This window comes from Cavia porcellus, unplaced genomic scaffold, assembly GCF_034190915.1.
Source record: "Cavia porcellus strain 051 isolate PalLab524CR breed Dunkin Hartley unplaced genomic scaffold, mCavPor4.1 scaffold_7, whole genome shotgun sequence".
Classification (NCBI taxonomy): Eukaryota; Metazoa; Chordata; class Mammalia; order Rodentia; family Caviidae; genus Cavia; species Cavia porcellus.
Window position 1 is genome coordinate 96,541,228 of NW_026947490.1, and position 19,235 is coordinate 96,560,462.

At 50.5% G+C, this 19,235-nt stretch overlaps 1 protein-coding gene across 2 annotated transcripts in view; it reads left to right on the forward strand.

The window, feature by feature from the left end:
- Positions 1–12,587: 12,587 nt before the first annotated feature.
- Positions 12,588–19,235, forward strand: part of Foxo3 (forkhead box O3) — a 108,482-nt gene continuing 101,834 nt past the window's right edge. The window contains exons 1-2 of one of the 2 annotated variants that reach the window (XM_023563455.2): positions 12,588–12,888; positions 13,885–14,638. In XM_023563455.2, coding sequence (XP_023419223.2) covers positions 14,021–14,638 — 618 coding nt within the window. In that variant the 5' untranslated portion in view covers positions 12,588–12,888; positions 13,885–14,020. Of the gene's footprint in view, positions 12,889–13,611; positions 13,748–13,884; positions 14,639–19,235 lie in introns of those variants that run through there. The other variant, XM_063253981.1, reaches the window with a different exon arrangement.

Genomic DNA, 19,235 nt, shown 5'->3' on the forward strand with positions numbered 1-19,235 from the left:
ATGGGCAAGATTTAGTGAGACACTGTTTCAAAATGAAGAATAGAGGCCACGGTTACAGCTCCACAGCGTAAGTGCTTGCCTGGCAAGTGCAAAGACTTGAGTTTGATTTCTAGTACAAAAAAATAAAAATAGTGTAGAAAAGAGAACTGGGGATGTAACTTAGTCTCTTCCTGGGGTTTGATCACAAGTAATACAAAAAGACAGAGAAGACTTTGCTTTGCTTTGTTTTGTTCAGGCAGGCTTTGAACTCATGGCGATCCTCCTGCCTCAGCCTCCTGAGTGCCGGAATTACAGGCATGTGCCACTATGCCTGGCTTGGGGCGTCACTATTTACAGGTATGTGCCACTATGCCTGGCTTGGGGCATCACTATTTACAGGTATGTGCCACTATGCCTGGCTTGGAGCATCACTATTTTAAGAGGCCTTGCAGGTTGGGGCTGTAGCTCGGTGCTCGCCTAACGTGCTCAAGGACCTGAGTGCAATCCCTGTACCACCAAACTCAAACAACAAAAAAGCCCATATTGTTAGCACAGAACTAGTCTAATCCTAAGTGCTTTGGATTCATGATCTCATTTACTCTGATCTAACCAACAATCCTAAGAGGTATTCTACTCTTTGGATGGGTAGGAAGCTGGAGGTGACAGTTAAATAATACTTCCAAGGTCACAGAGCTGGTAAGCGGGGAGTCAGGCTGTAGCTCAGAGCCTGAATTCTTAATTCCCATGACAGTTGGCATCGAGGCTACCTGACGCGGCCTCTGGGAGGCTTAGATACTGCAAATAAAGTGCTCAGCTCAAGTCCTGGGACATATCCAGTGACCAAAGTTCGCTGGCACCACCACTTCAGCGTCAGAACAGTGGCTTCTTCCCGTTGTTCTTCTACCCAGTTTCATTTGGGACAAACATGCACACTCTTTGGTTCTGTCGCTTGCCTCTCCTGGAAATACACAGACCTTGCCATCCACGTGAGCCACAGAACGGCCCCGCTCTGAGCTGGGGGAGGCCTTCCATGGCACGCCATGCCGGCTGGGGGCAGAGGGGGAGAGGACAGGGCTCCAGGCTCCTCTGCAGAGGGCGGTGATGAGGCCTGCCTGGACTGAGTCCCCGAGGACAAGCCTAAGCTCCAGCGTTCTTTGGTGCGTGCCGTCCAGCGCAGAAGGGCTGCATGTGACTGGCTTGCTGAGGACAGGGAAGCGGATAGAGCAGTCAGTGCGCTGTCGGATGCAGCCTGGACAGTGGCCGCAGGCCTGCGTGTCAGTGATTCCTCTATCTTTTCTAGCTGGTCACATACTTGTGGAGGTGGACATGGAAACTGACCCTACAGGAAACTGAGCATTAGAGTGCTTAGGGCCTGGAGTTGGGGCTCTGGACTCAGAGGGGCACGATGTGGAGCAGCCCCCTGAGAGGAAGAGGCCGGGCATCTCCCAACAACCCCACAACTAGGTACTTAGATGGCAGATTCACACGGCTTATTCAGGTCAAGGGTTTGAATTTTTGTTTGTGTAGCAACTGAATATACAAGATGAAATAGACAATCTCTGCCTCAAATAGGTTATAGATCAACAAAAAGTGGGGAAAGTTTGGAGCAAACTTCTGCCTTAAAAGTAATGCTGGCATTATTCCCCTCACCCACCCTTTGTGTGCTACTCAGAATGGACCCCAAGGCCGCGGCACTGAGCTGTACACCCACCCCTAGGGTCTGGCTGTCCCCAAGTTGCCCAGGCTGAGGTTGGCCTCAGCCTCCCACCCATATAGGCAGGTAGGGCGTGGAAGAGCTGGCTGAGAAAATGAGCAGGACCAGCCAATCACAAGTCCAGGGCAACACGATGACCCCAGACCCTCTCTCGAGCTCCCCGAGATGTGCAAGGAACAAGGGACTCACTGTGACAGCAAGCTGCAGTCATGGGTGAGTTTGCACGGTGGTCCACACCACATCTGGATGTGGCATGTATTGTTATTTTTGCTCTTGCCTGCTTTTTCTGTGTGTCTGGCCCACGTTTGCTCTGCAGAGCTGGTTTCCCCCATAGCTGTTTACCCTGCCCTTTTCAAAGAAGCTTGATGGCATTCTTTGTTCGAGGTAAGAAGAACCTGGGATGCTTTGGATCCATGAGCCAGTTCTAAAGAAACAACCCTGGCAAGCCAGCCAGGAGTGGACACTTTGGCGTAGCCAGGCACGAGGAAAGCTCAGGTGTCAAATACCAAGGTGAGGTCTAGGCGGGTGGGCACACTTTGTTTCTTCCTATAATGCCACCATTTCCTTCCTCCTTCCCTCTCTCCTCTAGGCCAGGCGTGCAGAGGACTGTGCTAAGGTGCACAGGGAACTCTCTGCTTTCCTGGCCTCAGGGCTGGGGAAGGGAATGTAGGCTTTTATCTTTTATTCTGGCCGCTTGCATTCACTTCCTAGGTATGCTTTGTTGCCCGTGTGTTTGTTTGTTGTCTGTTTTGCTAAATTAGCCTTGTCCCTGCATAATTTGTAAATGGCTTTTGTGCGTGTGTGGCCAGCGTCCAGCGTCCACCTAACCTTACAGCGTGGCCAGTGCTGTCCTGTCTTAAGTCACTGTGTGTAACTTTTACCAGCCACCACCATCATTTTTCTATCTCCTCTTTCTTTTCTTTTTTTTTTTTTTTTAAATAACTGATCTTTTCAGCTAAGTTTCTGAGTTTGGACAACATGCAAGCTTCTGAGAACAAGAAAAAGCAACTTCTTTCTGCATAAGAAGGGAAATAATGTGCTGTCCCCTTTAAGAACCCTTGCAGCACCAGAAGTCCACAGGTCCTGCCCCAGGCAAATGTGGGTGCAGAGGGTAGATGCTTAAAGGTAAAACTCCAGGCCGGCTTCCCTCCCAGGAGGGAGTTTCACTCTCACATAGCTCCAGGGCTGGAGAGAAATGAGAACTCAAGAAAAACAAACTTTTTCATTTTAAAATGGGCTGGGGACACAGCTCAGCAGGCACAGCGCTACCAAAAAAAAAAAAATGTGCAAGACTTCAGGGTGAACCACGCAGCAACACCGCGGCCCAGGCTGGTCCAAGAGCCTGCCTCAGGCCATTGCCACCTGTCTTTTGTGCTGCCCTGTTTAAAAGTTAAAACAACTAAAGTATCTACAAAAAAAGAGTCACCCCAATTCTTAGTACCTCTTCTGCCAGAATAAAGGCAAGAGATGGTTTCTTTCTTTCTTTCTTTCTTTCTTTTTTTTTTACTGCAAGTCCTGCTTTGAAAAAGAGATAGTTTCTAAGTGCAAGTTGGACCATCAAGAGGTTCACCGAGGTGGTTACAAGAACTGCCATTTTCTCTCCGGAGTTTGGAGAGGAAGGACAACAGGTGGCCCGGCCCCCTTCTCCCAATGAGTTAATGGGTCCAAGCTGGAGACGCAAGGCCCTGAGGGGGCTTTCTTCTGTGGTCTGCGGTAAAATGATTTAGCATCACTCTGAGGTTCTCTAGTTGCACAAGGGATAGCTTGGGGACTTCAAGTCTCCTACTTATGTGGGGCGCTGTCTTAAGCAGCAGAGGCCTGGTTGCCTGCCTTCTCTCTCTAGGTCTCAGGACAAGTAGACAGAAATCTACTGGGTCACTTTACCATGTGGATTTGGCCAACTTCATCCCTAGGCCATATCCTTGATGAATGGAACAGGTTTGATCCCAACAGTTTAAAACAAGAACAACTTATCATCTGCTGTGTATGGTCTGTGTTCAACGTGACCTGGGAGGTGACAAAAGATGGGTACAGGACCGCACTTTGGTTTTTTTTTTTTTTGTCTTTTTGAGACAGGGTCTCACTATGCAGTTCAGGCTGGCCTTGAGCTCATTTTGTAGCCCAGGCTGGTCTTGAACTTGCCATGCTCTTCCTACCTCAGCCTCCTGAGTGCTGGGATTACAGGTGTGCACCACCATGCCCAGCTACAGGACAGAAATTTAGACTATGAGACTAGTATGCAGTTACAGTGTTTCTGCTTGGAACATGAAAGGTGAAGTGTCTTATGTTCAGGCTTTTGCGACTCTATCAAAGGGAAAGTTCAAGAGCTATGGTACTTGATACAGGCTCAGAGGAAGACAAGATATTCTGGGTGACCGTGTTCTAGGACCTCCAGTTATTTTGGGGAGGTCCCAGTCTTGCCGATCTATTTAGGGAGGATAACCAGACTAGAAGGGCTCCTCGACCCCTTATAATGCTTAGACCAACAGTCAGCTCTATTTCCTCTCGGTAACCAAGGGACAGCTCCAGGACCTAGTGCTGTGGAGGAACCCAACATTCCTCAGCTTAGGCAGTGCTCAGACAGCCCTGAGTCCCACTGGGTACTCAGACAGCTTTTAAGTTCCACGAGTCAAACCTGAGGTGGTGCTTCCTACTACTCTGGTTCATAGCTTGTCCTGCCAGTAACAGAAATCCCAGGGATGGAAGGAAGCCCTCAAAGGCACGTTCCTTCTTCAGTTGCAGAAGTCCAACAGGGCAAGAAACACTGAGGCCAACTATCCGAAGACCCTAGTAAGTGCAGCTTGGCTTCAGTTTGGACTTTATTTTTGATTTATCATGGCAAGATTGCAATACATCTCAGCCACATGCTGTACCTCAGATGAAAGACAAAGAATTCTATAAAAAGCTAGAAATTATGCAGATGAACAATGCCTTAAAAAGGGAAGAAAATCACTCTGGAGAGGGTATTTTCCCTTCAACAGAGCTAAACTATAATACTCAGTATGGACTAAAAATGATGCCTAGGATAATAGCTGCTCTTATGGACGAAAAAGTGCATTAAAAAGTCTGTTAGTTATGATAAAGTGAGTAGAGCCTTACAGGTCACTGAGGAAGATCCAGCTTTGTTTTGTAACCAATTAGCAGAGGACTTCTGCAAATATACAATACAGATCCAACTTCTAGGTAAGGGGAGATACTCATGGGACAATATTTCATCTGTCAGTCACCCTCAGATATTCATCGTAAACTACAAAAACTTTAGATGGGGACTTAGACACCTATAATCCAATTGCTGGGCACAGCCTCTGGGTACAATCAGGACCCAGAGGAGGAAGCAGCAAGGCTGGAGGTCTAGCTGCTGCAATCGGTAATGGTAATGCTTAAACCTAGCCAGGGCATAGAAGGAAAAACCCAGAAAACCCCAAGGATAGGGCAACTGTGTTAAGGGTAAGAGGTCTGGACACGGAGCACCAGATTGCACCAAGCCTCTGCCTGAGCCCTGTTCTAAATGTGAGTCAGCTAACACACCTGACACTCAGGACTCTCAGGACCTGCCTCTTCCCTCTCCCCCAGAGGGCTAGGCAGCCAGAACCCTCATTTCCTGCTCTGAGGACTGAAGAGGCCCAGGGAAACATGGACATCATCATCTTTTCTGAGGAACCCTGGGTAAACTTAGACATCGTGAGTCAATTCAGCTGTTTAAAAATATAGGGGGAGCACATTCTGTTTTGATTTCCTTCTCTAGAAAACTCGTCTCTAAATCTATGGCCATAGTTGGGGTAGAAAGAGCCCCTTCTTGGAGATTTTTTGCTCCCCTCTGATGTGTCACTTTGAAGGTCAAATGGTTAACCATGAGTTTCTCAATGTCCCACAGTGTCCAATTCCCTTGCTAGGAAGAGATTAACAAATTTGGGGGCAATTCTCAAATTCTGGCTAAGGCAAAAATGGATTATGCTTGCAGGGACTATACAAGGTCTCCCTGATCAAATTAGCCAACAGGTAAATCCTGCTGCATGGCATAAGAAAATATCTGATAGGGCAAATTCAGCTATGCAGTAATTATATGACTAAGAGCCCCAGCCAATTACCTAACCAACAGTAGCATCCAATCAAGGAAGACCTCCAGTATCTCACAGACAAGTTTCTAAAGAATGGCCTTTTAAAACCTTGTCAGTCCCCGTGTAATACTCCCATTTTCCCTGAAAGCAAGCCCTCAGGAGCATCCAGGATGGCATGACCTCCACCTCGTTAACAAGGCTATCATTCCAATTCATCCTCTAGTGGCAGATCCTATACAATCTCTCCCAGATTTCAGGTGATACTAATTGGTTTTCAGCCTTAGATTTAAAAGATGCATTCTTTCCCATATCCCCAGCTCCGGATTCTCTGTTTCTGTTTACCACAGTGGTAAAATTCCATTTCAGGAAAAAAGCAAAACTATACTTGGACAGTTCTCCCACAAAGGTTTAGAGACAGCCCCTACCTTTTTGCTCAGGCAACAGAAAAAACTTGAGGACTCTAAGCTAGAATAAAGAATAATCCTACAATATGTAAATGATATTCTAGTTTGCAGCCCGACTGAGAAATTATCTAACTATACCACTGTTTAGACTCTCAGCTTTCTGGCTAAGAAGAGATATAAAGTCTCCAAAGAAAATACTCAGATATTCTCTGAAAAAGTTCAATGCTGGGGGATATTCATCCACCTGGAAAAAGACAGCTATCTAGGGACCAGATCCAAGTTATCTTTGATCTTGGGCCTCCTTGCCAGCAAATGGAAGCTTCGTTCTTTCTTAGATCTGGCAGGATATTTTGTAGGATCTGGCTACCTGATTTTGGACTAATGGCCAAGCCTTTACATGAGGCAATAAAAGGCCCCAATTGTGTACCCTAAAACGGACAAAAGTTACTGACAGTGCCTTCAGGGAAAGACAGCATGCCCTTACTCAGGCTCTAGCACTAGGAAAAGCTGACTTTAAATACAACTTTCTGTACATATAAGAAAAGGGAGGGATTGCTTTGGGGTCTTGACCCAAAGGCCAGGACAAGAACCTCCCCCAGTGGAATACTTTTCAAACAAAATTAGATGAGGCAGCCTGCCTGGAGCAATAGCTGCTATAGTTGTACTAACAGAAAAGAAGGTACAAAGTTAACTTTGGGAAAGAGATTAGAAGTTCTGACTCCAGATCAGGTCAGAGCTATCCTGGAGACAAAAGGTTACTTGTTAACAGGAGAATGGTTTATCAAGTATCAGGTTATGGCCTTAGATACCCCCGAGGTTATTGTAAAAACTTGTACTACTCTTAATCCTGTGTTGGTTACTTTTCTCTTATTGTTGAGACAAAATACCCAATGCCCATTGTAGAGGTTTCAGTCCATAATCATCTGGTTGTAAGACAGGGTGGCATGGCACAGGGCAACAGTTCAGGGCAGCAGATGTACCAAAAGCAGCAGCAGCAAAACAGGGAAAGAACAAGCTGCTTTTTCTTTCCTCACATTGTAAGCCCCTTGGGTGGGTTAGCCTCACACCATGCCCATGCCCTCCTCCTACACAGACTGAGGATGTTTACAAAGTAAGGATCCTGGCCCCCTGCTGAATCACTTAAACTTGTAACCTTCTCACACTGACACAATGAACAACATCCTAGAGTGCCAGGGGCCCCAGGATGAAGAGCTGCTGAGTTACTTAGTTAAGCTTCTAGACTTTTCAAGATGATACAATGTATCAGCCGTAACAGGCAGGTTATTTGTCAGCTCACAACAGGTCATTAAAGTTAAACCCCTTAGCAATGTCTGCTGGTAGCTCTTACTCAGGCATTGATATTAAGGAGAGACAAAAGGTTAACTATCTATACAGACCAGATATGCCCTGCTGGTGCTACATGCCGATTCTGCAGGCTGGAAGGAAAGAGCCTTACTGACAAACATTTATCTATAAAACATAGACAAGAAATTCTGTAACTCCTAGAGGCATTGCAACTTCCCAGATAGGACACAGTCACGTACTAAAAGGACCCCAGAGAAACCTATCTGAAATCTCTTTGGGAAATCAGAAGGCTGACAGGCAAAAAGGGCAGGCCTGAAGCTCCTTAGGACACTTGGCCTGAAGCTCCTTAGGACACTAGCCTTCACCCAGTTCCTGAGGAACCATTAAAAGAAGGCTGTGCTTCCCAGGAGGCTAAATGGGCCTCAGGACAGGGCAGAATGAAAAGGAAACCCTGGCAGTTTTTAGGAAATAAACTGCTCTTTCCCCAAGGGATACAGCGGATGGCAATCAAAACCCTTCCTGAGTCCTGCCATAGGGGAAGAGATGCAACACTGCAAACAGACATCGAGTCGGACTGGTGACAACCACCAACCAGCTCTGGGAAGCTTGTCCTCTCTGTGCCCACAGAAAACGGGGCAAGCCCAAGCTGCCTCCTTTACTAAAACCTATACAGAGGGACACACCCTGGAGGGCACTGGCAATTGGACTCTACCCACGTGCCACCATGTGGAGGATGTAAAAGATGTTGAGGTCTTTTCAGGTGGGATCAAAGCCTTTCCTACCCATTCGGAAAAGGCTATGGAGGTTGTCAAGGTTCTTAAGGAAATCATTCCCAGGCTTGGACTGTCCCAGTCTCTCCAGAGTGGCAATGGACCTTCTTTTACCTCTAAGTAAGTCAAAAGCTTTAGGAATAAAATGCCACCTTCATTCCAACTGGTGGCCTCACTCTTCAGGAAAGGTAGAGCAGACTCTAAAGGAAGCTCAGGCAAAACTTTGCCAAGAGAGATCTGAGTTTTGGCTCTGATTCCTACAAATGGCACTCATGGGATTCGTAACATTCCCAAAACTGAGCTAAGTGTGATTCCACTTGAGATGTTATAAGGCCATTTCTATCCTCCAGCATGATAGCAGACCCAGAAATCATGAGACTTATAATATCTCATCAATCTGGCCAAGGCTACCTAAATGTATGGTAACAGAACCAGCTCCTGGCCCAGGGGCCCACCTAGCGTCCCCCTGGAGACCAAGTGCTTGTAGATACTTGGAGAGTGGGACATCAGCAGACCAGTTCAAGTCCAAATGGAAAGGGCCCTTTTCGGTGATCCTTGCCACACCCATTGTAGCAAGGTGGCAGAGACAGATAACTGGATTCATCTTTGCAGATGAAACCACCTGAAATGTCTAAAGAGCAACATCACCCACAAGGAACTCTGGGAAATTGGAGATTTCTCTTAAAAAACGACAAAGCTCCAGTATTGCTACAGATGAGTAAATAAGAGCTTGCTAAGGCCAAGCCCCTTAGACTCTTCATACTTTATCTGACATAGCTCTCTAACATATCTGACCTGCTCCTCACATCTGGACTAGTACTAAAGTTTCTTTCTCCCCCCCCAATCATGCAGATCAAGGTTCACTCTTTTCTCATTATTTTTTAATAAGTGTTTCTTCCCTCAACCCATCCATAAGCCACAACACTCAAAGGCAGTCGGAGAGTACACAATCCCTAATAGGGTCGACAGTGCCTTTCATCTGGAAGAAGTTATAGAAAACAGAGACCTCCACTCCTTCGGCACCCCATAAAGATTTATGGGATTTATGTCTCTCAGGGGAAATGATATAGGCGTTAGGGCACCGCAAAGCTGGCTGGGGAAATGAGTGGGGACCTGTCAATCACAAGACCCCAGGGCAAGTCAATGAACCACAGGTGGAGCTTCCTGAGCGCTCCCATGAGATGCGGTTGGCATGAAGGACCCGCTGTCATGGAAAGCTGCTAATGGTAGGAGGTGCCACATCTGAACGTGGCATGTACTTTTATTTTTGTTCTTATTTTTGTTTGGCGCAAGTTCACTATGCAGAGTGGTTTCTCCTGTAGCTGTCTATTCTGTACTTTTCAAATAAAAATTTTAGCGCTGCTATTGGCTTGTGTTGTCCAATTTACCGTTCAAGGCAAGAAGAACCTGATTTTGAATGGTGAGGGTAGAGAAACTACCCTGTAACACTACCTCGGCCTCCCAGGCTGCCGGGATGACAGTCAGGAGGAAAAGCGGGAAGAAATGCAGAAATATAAGGAGGCCTACAAGGGGAAGGAAACGTAAAGGGAATTTCAGACTAAAAAGGAGACTGATTCAGTCAATGTTCTCAAGTTTCACCAATAGGCCAGAATTATAGCGGGGAATTCCTTACGTGAGATGCAGAGTTCCAGTGCTGAGTGTTTAGTCACTGAAGTGTTTTGATCCCCCTCATCTGACTCCTGCCCAACACTGTATGTGTTATCTCTTGTACAATGTTCACACTTTTGAAGTATCAGGCAAATGGCCTTATCCTGTGCCTGTTCCCCTTCCTCACTGTGAGGGTCACAGGGCTCTCCATGAACCCACTGAATATTAGTAAGTCCCATGTTTTGGACTGCTCTTGGGCTATGCATTCGGTACACGAACATTCAACACGTTTATAGTGAGAACCTTACGGCTGGAAGCCCAGCCAGTATAAACACATTCTTTCTACTTCTGCAGGTCTGAACACTAATAACAAAGAATTGCTTAGGTTTACAGAGCACAGTGGATTTCTTTTATAGTGTTATAATATTTAAAGCCTCCAAGTTAAAGTCTTTGGATTTTATGCTGCATACAGTAAGCTTAGGTGATTTAGCCTCCGAGATCTTGAGCAAAGCTGAACAGCCGACTCTGGGGAACGATTTTCTAGAAACCTTTTGCCACCCCTCCCCCTGCCTGCAGCACCGGCAGCTGAAGCCCAGTCGCAGTGGTCCCTCAACGCCAACTGCGAGGCTGTAAATCAAATTCAAACAGCTTCTCAGCGAAGCAGGCCCGTAATGACTACAGAGGCTCCTCAGACGGAGGTGCAACCTAGTAAGCTGGGCCCCAACCCGCGTAATTCCCTTTCCAAAGACAGTCGGGAGTAGCAAAGGCGCCTTCGTGCTGGGGTAACAGGCTGGGGACTTTTGGAGCCAGGCACAGACCACGCAGGGCACCGGGAGTCCACCCCGCGGCTAGCAAGCGCAGGACAGCCGCTTCGGCTGGGGCCCGGCCTAGCGCGGCCTACAGGCCGAGCGGGTGGCTTTGATCCCCGAGCACAGTCCGCTTTAGCAGCCGAGCGGCGGGCTGGGAAGTCGGGCTCCCTGCCGGCGCCCCCCAGGACTGCCGCGGCGCTAGGCCCGCCGCGTCCCCCAGCCAACGCGGGCGGCCCCACGCGCCCGCCACTCGGCAGCGCGGCCAGCCCCACATTCCATTTAAAAATAACACCCACGTGCGCTGGTAAACAAGCGCGCGCGCCGCCGGGCCGCGCGCCCGTGTGCGTCCGAGCGGCGCGCGCCCGCCCTCCTCCCGCACGTGTCGGCGGCCCCGCCCCGACTCCGCCCTCCCAGGCCCCGCCCCGCCTCCGCCCTCCCAGGCCCCGCCCCTCGGCGGCCCGCCCCGCCCCCATTTCGGGCTCCGGGGCCCTAGCGCCTGCGCCGCACCAGCGCGGCCCGCCGAGGGCTCCGCAACTTTCCGCCGCCGCCCGCTCACCGCGGAGCCACCCGCCGCCTCGGGGACGCGCGTCCGCTCCCGCCCCCGCGCTCTCCCGTCCACCCTTTGAATCCTCCCGCCGTCCGCGCGCGGACTGCCTTCCGGAGCGCTCCCTCGCCCCTCCTGTCCTTCCCCTCCTTCCTCCGATTTTACTCGATTGTTTATTATTTGCTGGGGGGCGGGCGCGGGGGGCGGAGAGGGGCGTCTGGGGCCCGGAGACCGAAGGCCAGGGCCAGTCAGCGCGCGGCGTGGTTTGACGAGTAAGCGGCGCAGCGAATGGCGACGCGGCGCAGACCTCCGGGGTCACGCGCGCATGGAGACAATGACATCATCTGTTTGTACGCGTCGAACTAGCTTGGCGCGGGGGCGGGGCCATGCGTCACTTGAGTGACTGGACCTGCGCAAAGCCCGGAGCCCGGAGCCGGCCCGGTGGGCGGACTCTGGCATACGTTCCTCTGTCTGGAGCCTTTTGTGTATCGGGTTACTGCGAAGCTCACTTCTAGACTCTGATATAGCTCCAGTGACTTCAAAGGGAGTTTGTTAAAAAAGAAAAAGAAGAAAAAAGGGTATTAACCCAGTGGATAGGCTTGGGATGTGCACGTCGCGTTCAGTGCACCGATGGTAGGGTAAGGACTTGTGAAGATGCTGCCCGTTCTTGTCCTAAATAGAAAGAGGAGCCGTTTCTTCTCCAATAAGCCAGAAATGCAGTTAGGTGTGAGAGCAAAATTGTTCTACACTTTAATTTCGGAATCTCTTCTTCATGTTTAGGATGAGGGAATAATTTGCACTTTCATTTCGAAATCTACTTTTCAAGGTGGGGGAATAACTTGCTTTCTTCCGGAGTCTCACTTTTCCTTAGTTGGCCATCAAACCCACGAAAAGCGAAACACGTCCAAGGAAAGGGACGACTCAGTGCACACCTTTAGGTGACCGATCAAATCTGAGGTCATCAGCTTATCAGAGTCGTGCAGGTACCAACCTCTCCGCCAGCCAGTATTTCCACGGCGAGGCAACCCTGGCTATCTGCGGTCAGCATCTTATCTCGGGTGTTACCTGGTGTCAGGTTCTAATGGGAAATCGGATGCCAGGGCGGGCGGCGGTGCGGGCCAGGGACCCCTGGTGCTAGGTGCCTGGTCCCACTCTCAGCGGCCAGGCATCTGCGCTCCGTGGAGCGTCCGGGGCTCAGCGCTCAGTCCCCCACCCCGGCTGTCCTGGACCAGCGCCGCGCTTTGTTGTCCGACTGGCTCCAGCCAGGGAGGAGGAGCCCACGGAGTCCCAGCCCGGTGCGCGTGCCCCGACACCCGTGCCCGCAGCCCCGCGGAGCCAGGCCGCGCAGGCGCGCGCGAGCACACGCGCACTCACACACGCACGCACAGCAGCACACTCGGCCCCCGCCCCGTCCCTCCCCCTGGGCGGGGACCCGCCCGCTCGCCGTCAGCTTAGGTTGAGGCTCCCTGCGTGTCTATAACTTTGTGCTTGTGCCTCGGCCGCCCTGCTCGTGGAAGGGAGGAGGAGGAATGTGGAAGGCGGCGGCGCGCAGGCTGACAGGCGGTTCCTCGGGCGGGCTGCGGCGGCGGCCGGAGCGCCTCTCCCTCGCCAGGGTCGCGCGCCCTGCCTTCGCCGTGCCCGGGGCCCGCGCGGGATTGTGCGTCCTCCCGTCTCGTCCCTGAAGGGAAGGAACCGAGGTAGGCGCCGGAGCGGTGACTCCGGATCTGCTTCCGCGCGGGGCCGGGCGCTTCCCTTTTCCCTCCCCGTGACTCGGTGTGCGCGCCCCGTTCCCGCCCGCTAGTGTTTTTAAAGGACTTGAGGGAAGGGGGAAACTGTCAAGATGGCAGCAGCGGGAGCAAGGAGGTGATGAACGCGCTGTCCGGGTTTTCGGGCAGCCCGGGAGACTTGGCGCTTCCCGACCTGTTGGAAGATTTATGTTCCGACTTGTTCGCACCCCGCCCCCCGTTCCTGGCTGCACAGGGGGCGGAGGGCGCCGCGTCTGCCAGAGAATAAATCACATAACCCCCCGAAGTGGCCGTTCCTGGGGGCGCGACCCTCGGCGATCACCCGCCGGGCTGCCTGCCCCTTCTTTCCTTCTCTCTTCCTGGAAGTGGCGGGGGCCGGTGTGCGCCCGAGCCCGGCCCGCAGGCGGAGAGGGGGAAAGGGGTGCCCGCGCCTTTCCAGGGCTCGAGCCCCTCGGCTGCAGGGTCGCGGAGGCGGCAGGGCAGGGGACGGGGAGGAGAGCGTGGACGCCGCAGACTTTGGCGGCAGCGCCGCGTTAGGCACTTGCGCGGGCTGGAGCGAAACATAAACAAACGCACGCCCGCCCGGGCTCGACCGCGGCTGGGCTGCACCAGGCTGCCGCTGCCCACTTTAAAGGCGCGGCCCGCCCCTCCCCCGCCCCTCCCCCCGCCGGCCCGGGAGAGACCTGCAGAGCGCTGGCGGCGGGGGAGGGGGCTGCCCCGCGCTGCACGGCAGTTCATTCGCTCGCGTCTCCCCGGCGGCCGGGCCAGGGGGCGGCGTCTGCTGCGCAGGTTCGCGGGACGCCAGTCCCAGGTCTGCTCCCGGGAGGCGGGCGCGGTGCGGGCGCGGAGCGGCGGTGGCGTTGGCGGCGGCATCGGGGCGAGGGCTCGCTGGGGACTGGGATTCAGCCCGGGATAACCAACTCTGCTCTTTCCTCTCGCGCTCCCCAGGCGGTAGCAGCAATAGCGGCGGCGCCCGGGATCCCGAGCCTTCGCGGCGCCCCCGGGCCTCCCCCGCCGCACCCCGCCCGGGCGCGAGAGGAGAGCGCCGGAGCCCGAGCCGCGGGCGGGCGGGCGGGCGGCGAAGATGGCAGAGGCTTCGGCCTCCCCGCTCCAGGTCTCTCCCCTGGAAGTAGAGGTGGACCCGGAGTTCGAGCCCCAGAGCCGTCCGCGCTCCTGTACATGGCCCCTGCAGAGGCCGGAGCTCCAGGCCAGCCCGGCCAAGCCCTCCGGGGAGACAGCCGCCGACTCCATGATCCCCGAAGAGGAGGACGATGAAGACGACGAGGACAGCGGCGGCCGGGCCAGCTCAGCCATGGCGATCGGGGGTGGCGGGAGCTGCACCTTGGGCTCCGGGCTGCTGCTGGAGGACTCATCTCGGCTGCTGGCTCCCGGAGGGCAGGACCTCGGGTCCGGGCCAACACCCGCGGTGGGCGCGCTGAGCGGGGGGACGCAGACGCCGTTGCAGCCTCAGCAGCCACTGCCGCCAGCGCAGCCGGGGGCCGCCGGGAGTTCCGGGCAGCCGAGGAAATGCTCTTCGCGGCGGAACGCCTGGGGGAACCTGTCCTACGCCGACTTGATCACTCGCGCCATCGAGAGCTCTCCGGACAAGCGACTCACTCTGTCCCAGATCTACGAGTGGATGGTGCGCTGCGTGCCCTATTTCAAAGATAAGGGCGACAGCAACAGCTCTGCGGGCTGGAAGGTGCGTACCCACGCTGGGCCGGTGGCCGGACCCACCAGGCCTTCTGTGCAGCGCGAGACGCGCCCGGAATCCGTCGGACAGAGCGCGCCGACGGGCTGGGGGGCGAGGGATGGCAGGGGAGCCTTCCCTGAGAGGCTTTGGCGGGGGTGGGGGGTCTCTTTAACACTTGGGGGGTTACCCTAGGGACAGCTCGAGAGGGAAGGGAAAACCCAGGGGAAGCTTCAGGCTGGACCAGGTTGGGGGGAGAGGAAGAAGGGACACTGATGAGGGAAGGACAGACGGGCAGGAGTACGTTTGTTGAACTGCCTGGACAGCAGCGAGGTGGTAGGTCCGTGGCTAACTGTGGAATGGACTTCGGGGGTGGAGTGAAGGGGCTCCTTGGGAATTCAGGCACTCCGCACCAGAGAAGGGGCAGGGTGTGTGGCTTCCACGGGGTTGCAGGAACATGGTGCTGGATGAGTGACACCCTTAGGTCCCAGCTTCCCAGTTGTGGATGTTAACTCCAACACGAGCACATCGATCCCAGTAGGAAAAATAACGATAGCAAACCTTTTCAGCCTGGTTCCTTTTCTTCTTCACCTTTACTCTGCAGTAAATCTGCCCAGGGTACCCTCTGAAAAGTTTTAGGGACAGTTTTGCCACCTCAGTGTGGATTGGCAGCGCCTGCTGCTCCCTGCCAGGCCTGGACTTTGGCACTGTTTGTTGCAGATGGCAGGTGTGGGGGACTGGTCTTGCACTCAAGTGAACTCTTAGGTGGAGACGGAGGTTTGATGATAGGGCTGGGCCATAATGGCTTCTACCTATGGAAGAACCTGGAGAGAGAGGCCAGGGTTCCTTATCAGCCTCCTGGGCACCCGGACACGTGGTAGGGAGAGAGGTGTGGAAAGGCCTATGATGTAATGACTTCCTGCAGTTGGGCATCCAAAGAGATTAACTCCTTTGCCCCTGCGCTGATAGACAGTTGCCTCTTCGTGGGTGCCTTCCTAGCCCCTGCCCCCAAATATGTAGGTGTCAGAATCTGGCAGTGGGACTCTTGGGAGTCCTGCATGATTGAAGGTCTCTTATCACCCGCTCCTATTTGAAATTTCGTGGGGGTTTTTTTCTTTTACTTAAAGAGGTGGTTGCCTCTTCCCCCTGTCCGACCTTAATCTTCATTGGGAAGCTTTGTGCCTTACCGGGATCCAGGCTGCCTAATTGTATGGCATAAGGACTCTGTAATCGTATTTGGGAGTGGGATTGAGGCCCGGAAAAGAGCTCATGTATGAAAAAGCTAAAAAATTTAGAGTAGGAAACATTCTAATTTGCTTTTAGGAAACTTGCAAAGTGCCTATTTTTTCAAAATTTTGTTTTATTTTTCTCCCCACAGCTGGTATTGGAGAGGTCTTGTTTAAATACCTTAAAAGTAAATGATGTGCTTTGATGTTAATGCCACAGATTTGTCTCATTTTTGCATGACACAAATGCTGACATTAAGAATCTTACAGTTGTTCTAATTCCACTGCTTTACAAAGGAATGCCAGTTGTGTGATCAGAGGGTGTTTACAGAAAGGATGAGAGTTTCCTGTCAAAGAGTTGCTAATGTGATAGCTTTAAAAACCGGGTTTCCACGTAGGTGGTAAGGGTTAATCTCCACTTACACAATCTGAGAAGATAGATTTGGTGCTTTGGAATGTATTTCAAATTTTTTACTCTTGAAACTAAGTTCTGCAGGTTTGAATACGGTGTGAGAATCCGTTAAAAATTAATTTTTAACTTAAAAAAGTTTAATGTAGAAAAGGTTTCCACCTTTCTAAGATTTTCAAGTAAATTACAAAAGTCATTCAATTACCACAAATAGCAAACATTTTGCTATGATGTTTGCAGTTAAAGTAAGTTTAGTAAATTTAGTAAATTTAATTTTTTTAAACATTTGTATGAGAAAATGTGTTACCAGAAGTAGACCTGAAATGGGCTTGGGCTATATTTACTATAGCTTGTAGGATTCGCAGTACAGATTCTGGACCTAGTCATAGGTGGCTTTATGTTAGATCCTTTTTTTGGTTTGTTTGTTTTTTCGTCTCTCTTGTGGTTTCTTTTTAGTCCCTGCTATCACATTTTTCTTCAGCTAAAAACCTTAGAAATACTGTAAGTTGAAATTCTCAAGATTTAATATGGGGTACACATTTTAGGATTTAAAATAATACTTTAAAATATTTTTAACAGTTCCATTTTTGGCAGCCAATCCTGGAAGACAAAAGGCATATAATTTAGCTCCATTTTTTGTAAGATGACCTTCATCAAAAGGTGCAGCCATGCAGGAACTTGCAGATTGTTGCTGATGAAGGAGGCCTTTGGAAACTGGGGCTGGTTTCGTAATTCTGATGATGACAGTGATCTTCCTTGTGCATGGGGTCTTAGTGAGGGCCGAAGAGGGAAAACGGGGAGATTAGGAGCTAATTGTGACCCATTGCCCTGCCTCTAAGTTTAGGAGTTGATCCTTGTCATGATTAGTCATACTGGAAGCATGCACATGCATTTAAACCACAGTACTTTCATTCTGAGTTATGCATTTAATTTCTAAAAATGTCTAGAATTCAGGTTAGCCTCTTCTAGTTATGTGTACATACTGCGTATACATGGGGGTGCTAGGCCTTACTTTTGTGGCTTTTCGAGCAGTTGTATTAGAAGATCTGTCACTAGAATTACTGTCTTGAGATGTCAGAATGAAAGAATTTTAAAAGGAGCTTTAGAGAGTGAAATTGGACAGTGATTCTCGTCCCTGGTTGTACCTTAGAATCATTTGGGGCTTTTGAATAATACTAGTACCCAGACAATCTGATTTAATTGGGCCAGCATATGGCTTACCAGTAGTGGTTTGGTTTGGTTCAGAGTTGTTCAGGTGATCCTAAAATACAATCAGAATGAAGTTTGGTGGTTTCGTTTAACCCTGTTTTTTGATAAAGAATCTGTTCTTCCCGAAGGTAATAATCTTTCTAAAATCACACAGCTAGTTAGTATAAAGGTAATCAGTAGTTGCACTTTTAGTGATCTTTTTTTAAAATTAAGTTTATTGGTACATTTGAGGTACACATAATGATTGTAGATGATTCTTTTAACTCCCATTTCCCTACCCTTCCTGCAGACCCTCTTCCTCTCCTCATTTACAAAAGCTTTGTTTCCATTTTTTTCCTTTTCTCCTCATTTTTTTCCTTTACCCTCCTTTCTCCTAGGTCTTGGTTCTGTGTCACACCATTTTATTTAATTTGAACTTGTAAAAAAACTTCGGAGTAGTGGATAGACTTAAATCCATTGCTTTCTGGCAAAACCTCAGCCCATGCCGCCTTTATCATTTCAGCATCAGGAGAACGGGCACGTGTGAATGGAGCACCGTGTTCACAACAGTGCTTTTCAGTGTGGACGTGCAGGAAAGTGCAGAGTGACAAAGGCAGCGGTAGAGATAGCATTTTACCAAGAAAAGGAAGCCCTTGGTCAGTGTGCACTCGTCAGACGCACACTGTGCCAGTGAGAAGGCTGATGGCTATCTCTCAGGTTCCCTTACCTTAGGCATTAAAGTAGAAATGAATAATCAGATGTGGTTATGAGGGGAAAAGGTTACATTTCCTTTAGTTCAGATTAAGTTTCCTTGTAGCACACCCATGGTGAACTAGCTGGTTCTCTCAGTTCCTCTTGGCTTGGGGAGCCCTCTGAGGACTACGGGGCTTGCCAGGAAGCCTGGTTATCACGTCCTGCCCCGTCCATACCTGCACACTTACAGCTCCCTTCAGTCGGACGGAGCACCGTGATGCGAGGCAGCTGTAAGTTCCTGCAGGATGCTGGGTGGAGGTGGCGGTGGCTGCTGCTGCTGCTGCTGCTGCTGCTGTTGTGCAGGCTAATGATTTGAGCATGAGCCTTCCTTCCTATGAGAATGTGTACTTTGATGGTTTCCTTTCAAGGTGACTGCTGGGGATATAGTTCAGTGGCACAGTGCCTTACCTGGTGAGCATCAGGTTGTGAGTTCAATTCCTGGTACAAAAAGAGATGAGGGCTTACCTGCCATGGACCGCTTAATTCTGTCCTTACTGTGTTTGTTCTTCAGATTACTTCACCAGACTGAAATAAGAAATGCTTATTTCACTACAGTTTTGTTTTAAATTTATTTTTAAAATTCAAAATGACTGTGTCATAATAATTCCGCATTGGCTCATAATTTTGAACCCTGTCACCTTTGGGCGTAGCTCACCAGTTAGGGCTGTATGCGAAGAATCTGTCCTCTCTACCCTGTGTTGCCAAAAAGGCTGTTTTGTAATTTCCTTTGGCAGTGCCGTCTTCGTCAGTGATTCTCAACTAACATACTTCCTCTTTCTACAGAGGCAGTACACTAGGGGGACTGTTTTTCCTCTTTTTGAAAGCTGTGTCATTGACCTATGAAGTGAAGAAATTGGCTCTTTTAGTCTGTGATCTGTGAGCCCATGTCGCAGAGAGATTCTTTAAAAAACAAGCTAAGTGTGTGTTTTCGTGTGTTTATTTCCTTCTCAGAAAATGAAATGAAACTATAGCAGGCTTATTTTTAGGAGATTTTAGGAGGGTTCTATTTTAAGAAAATGACACCATAGAACAT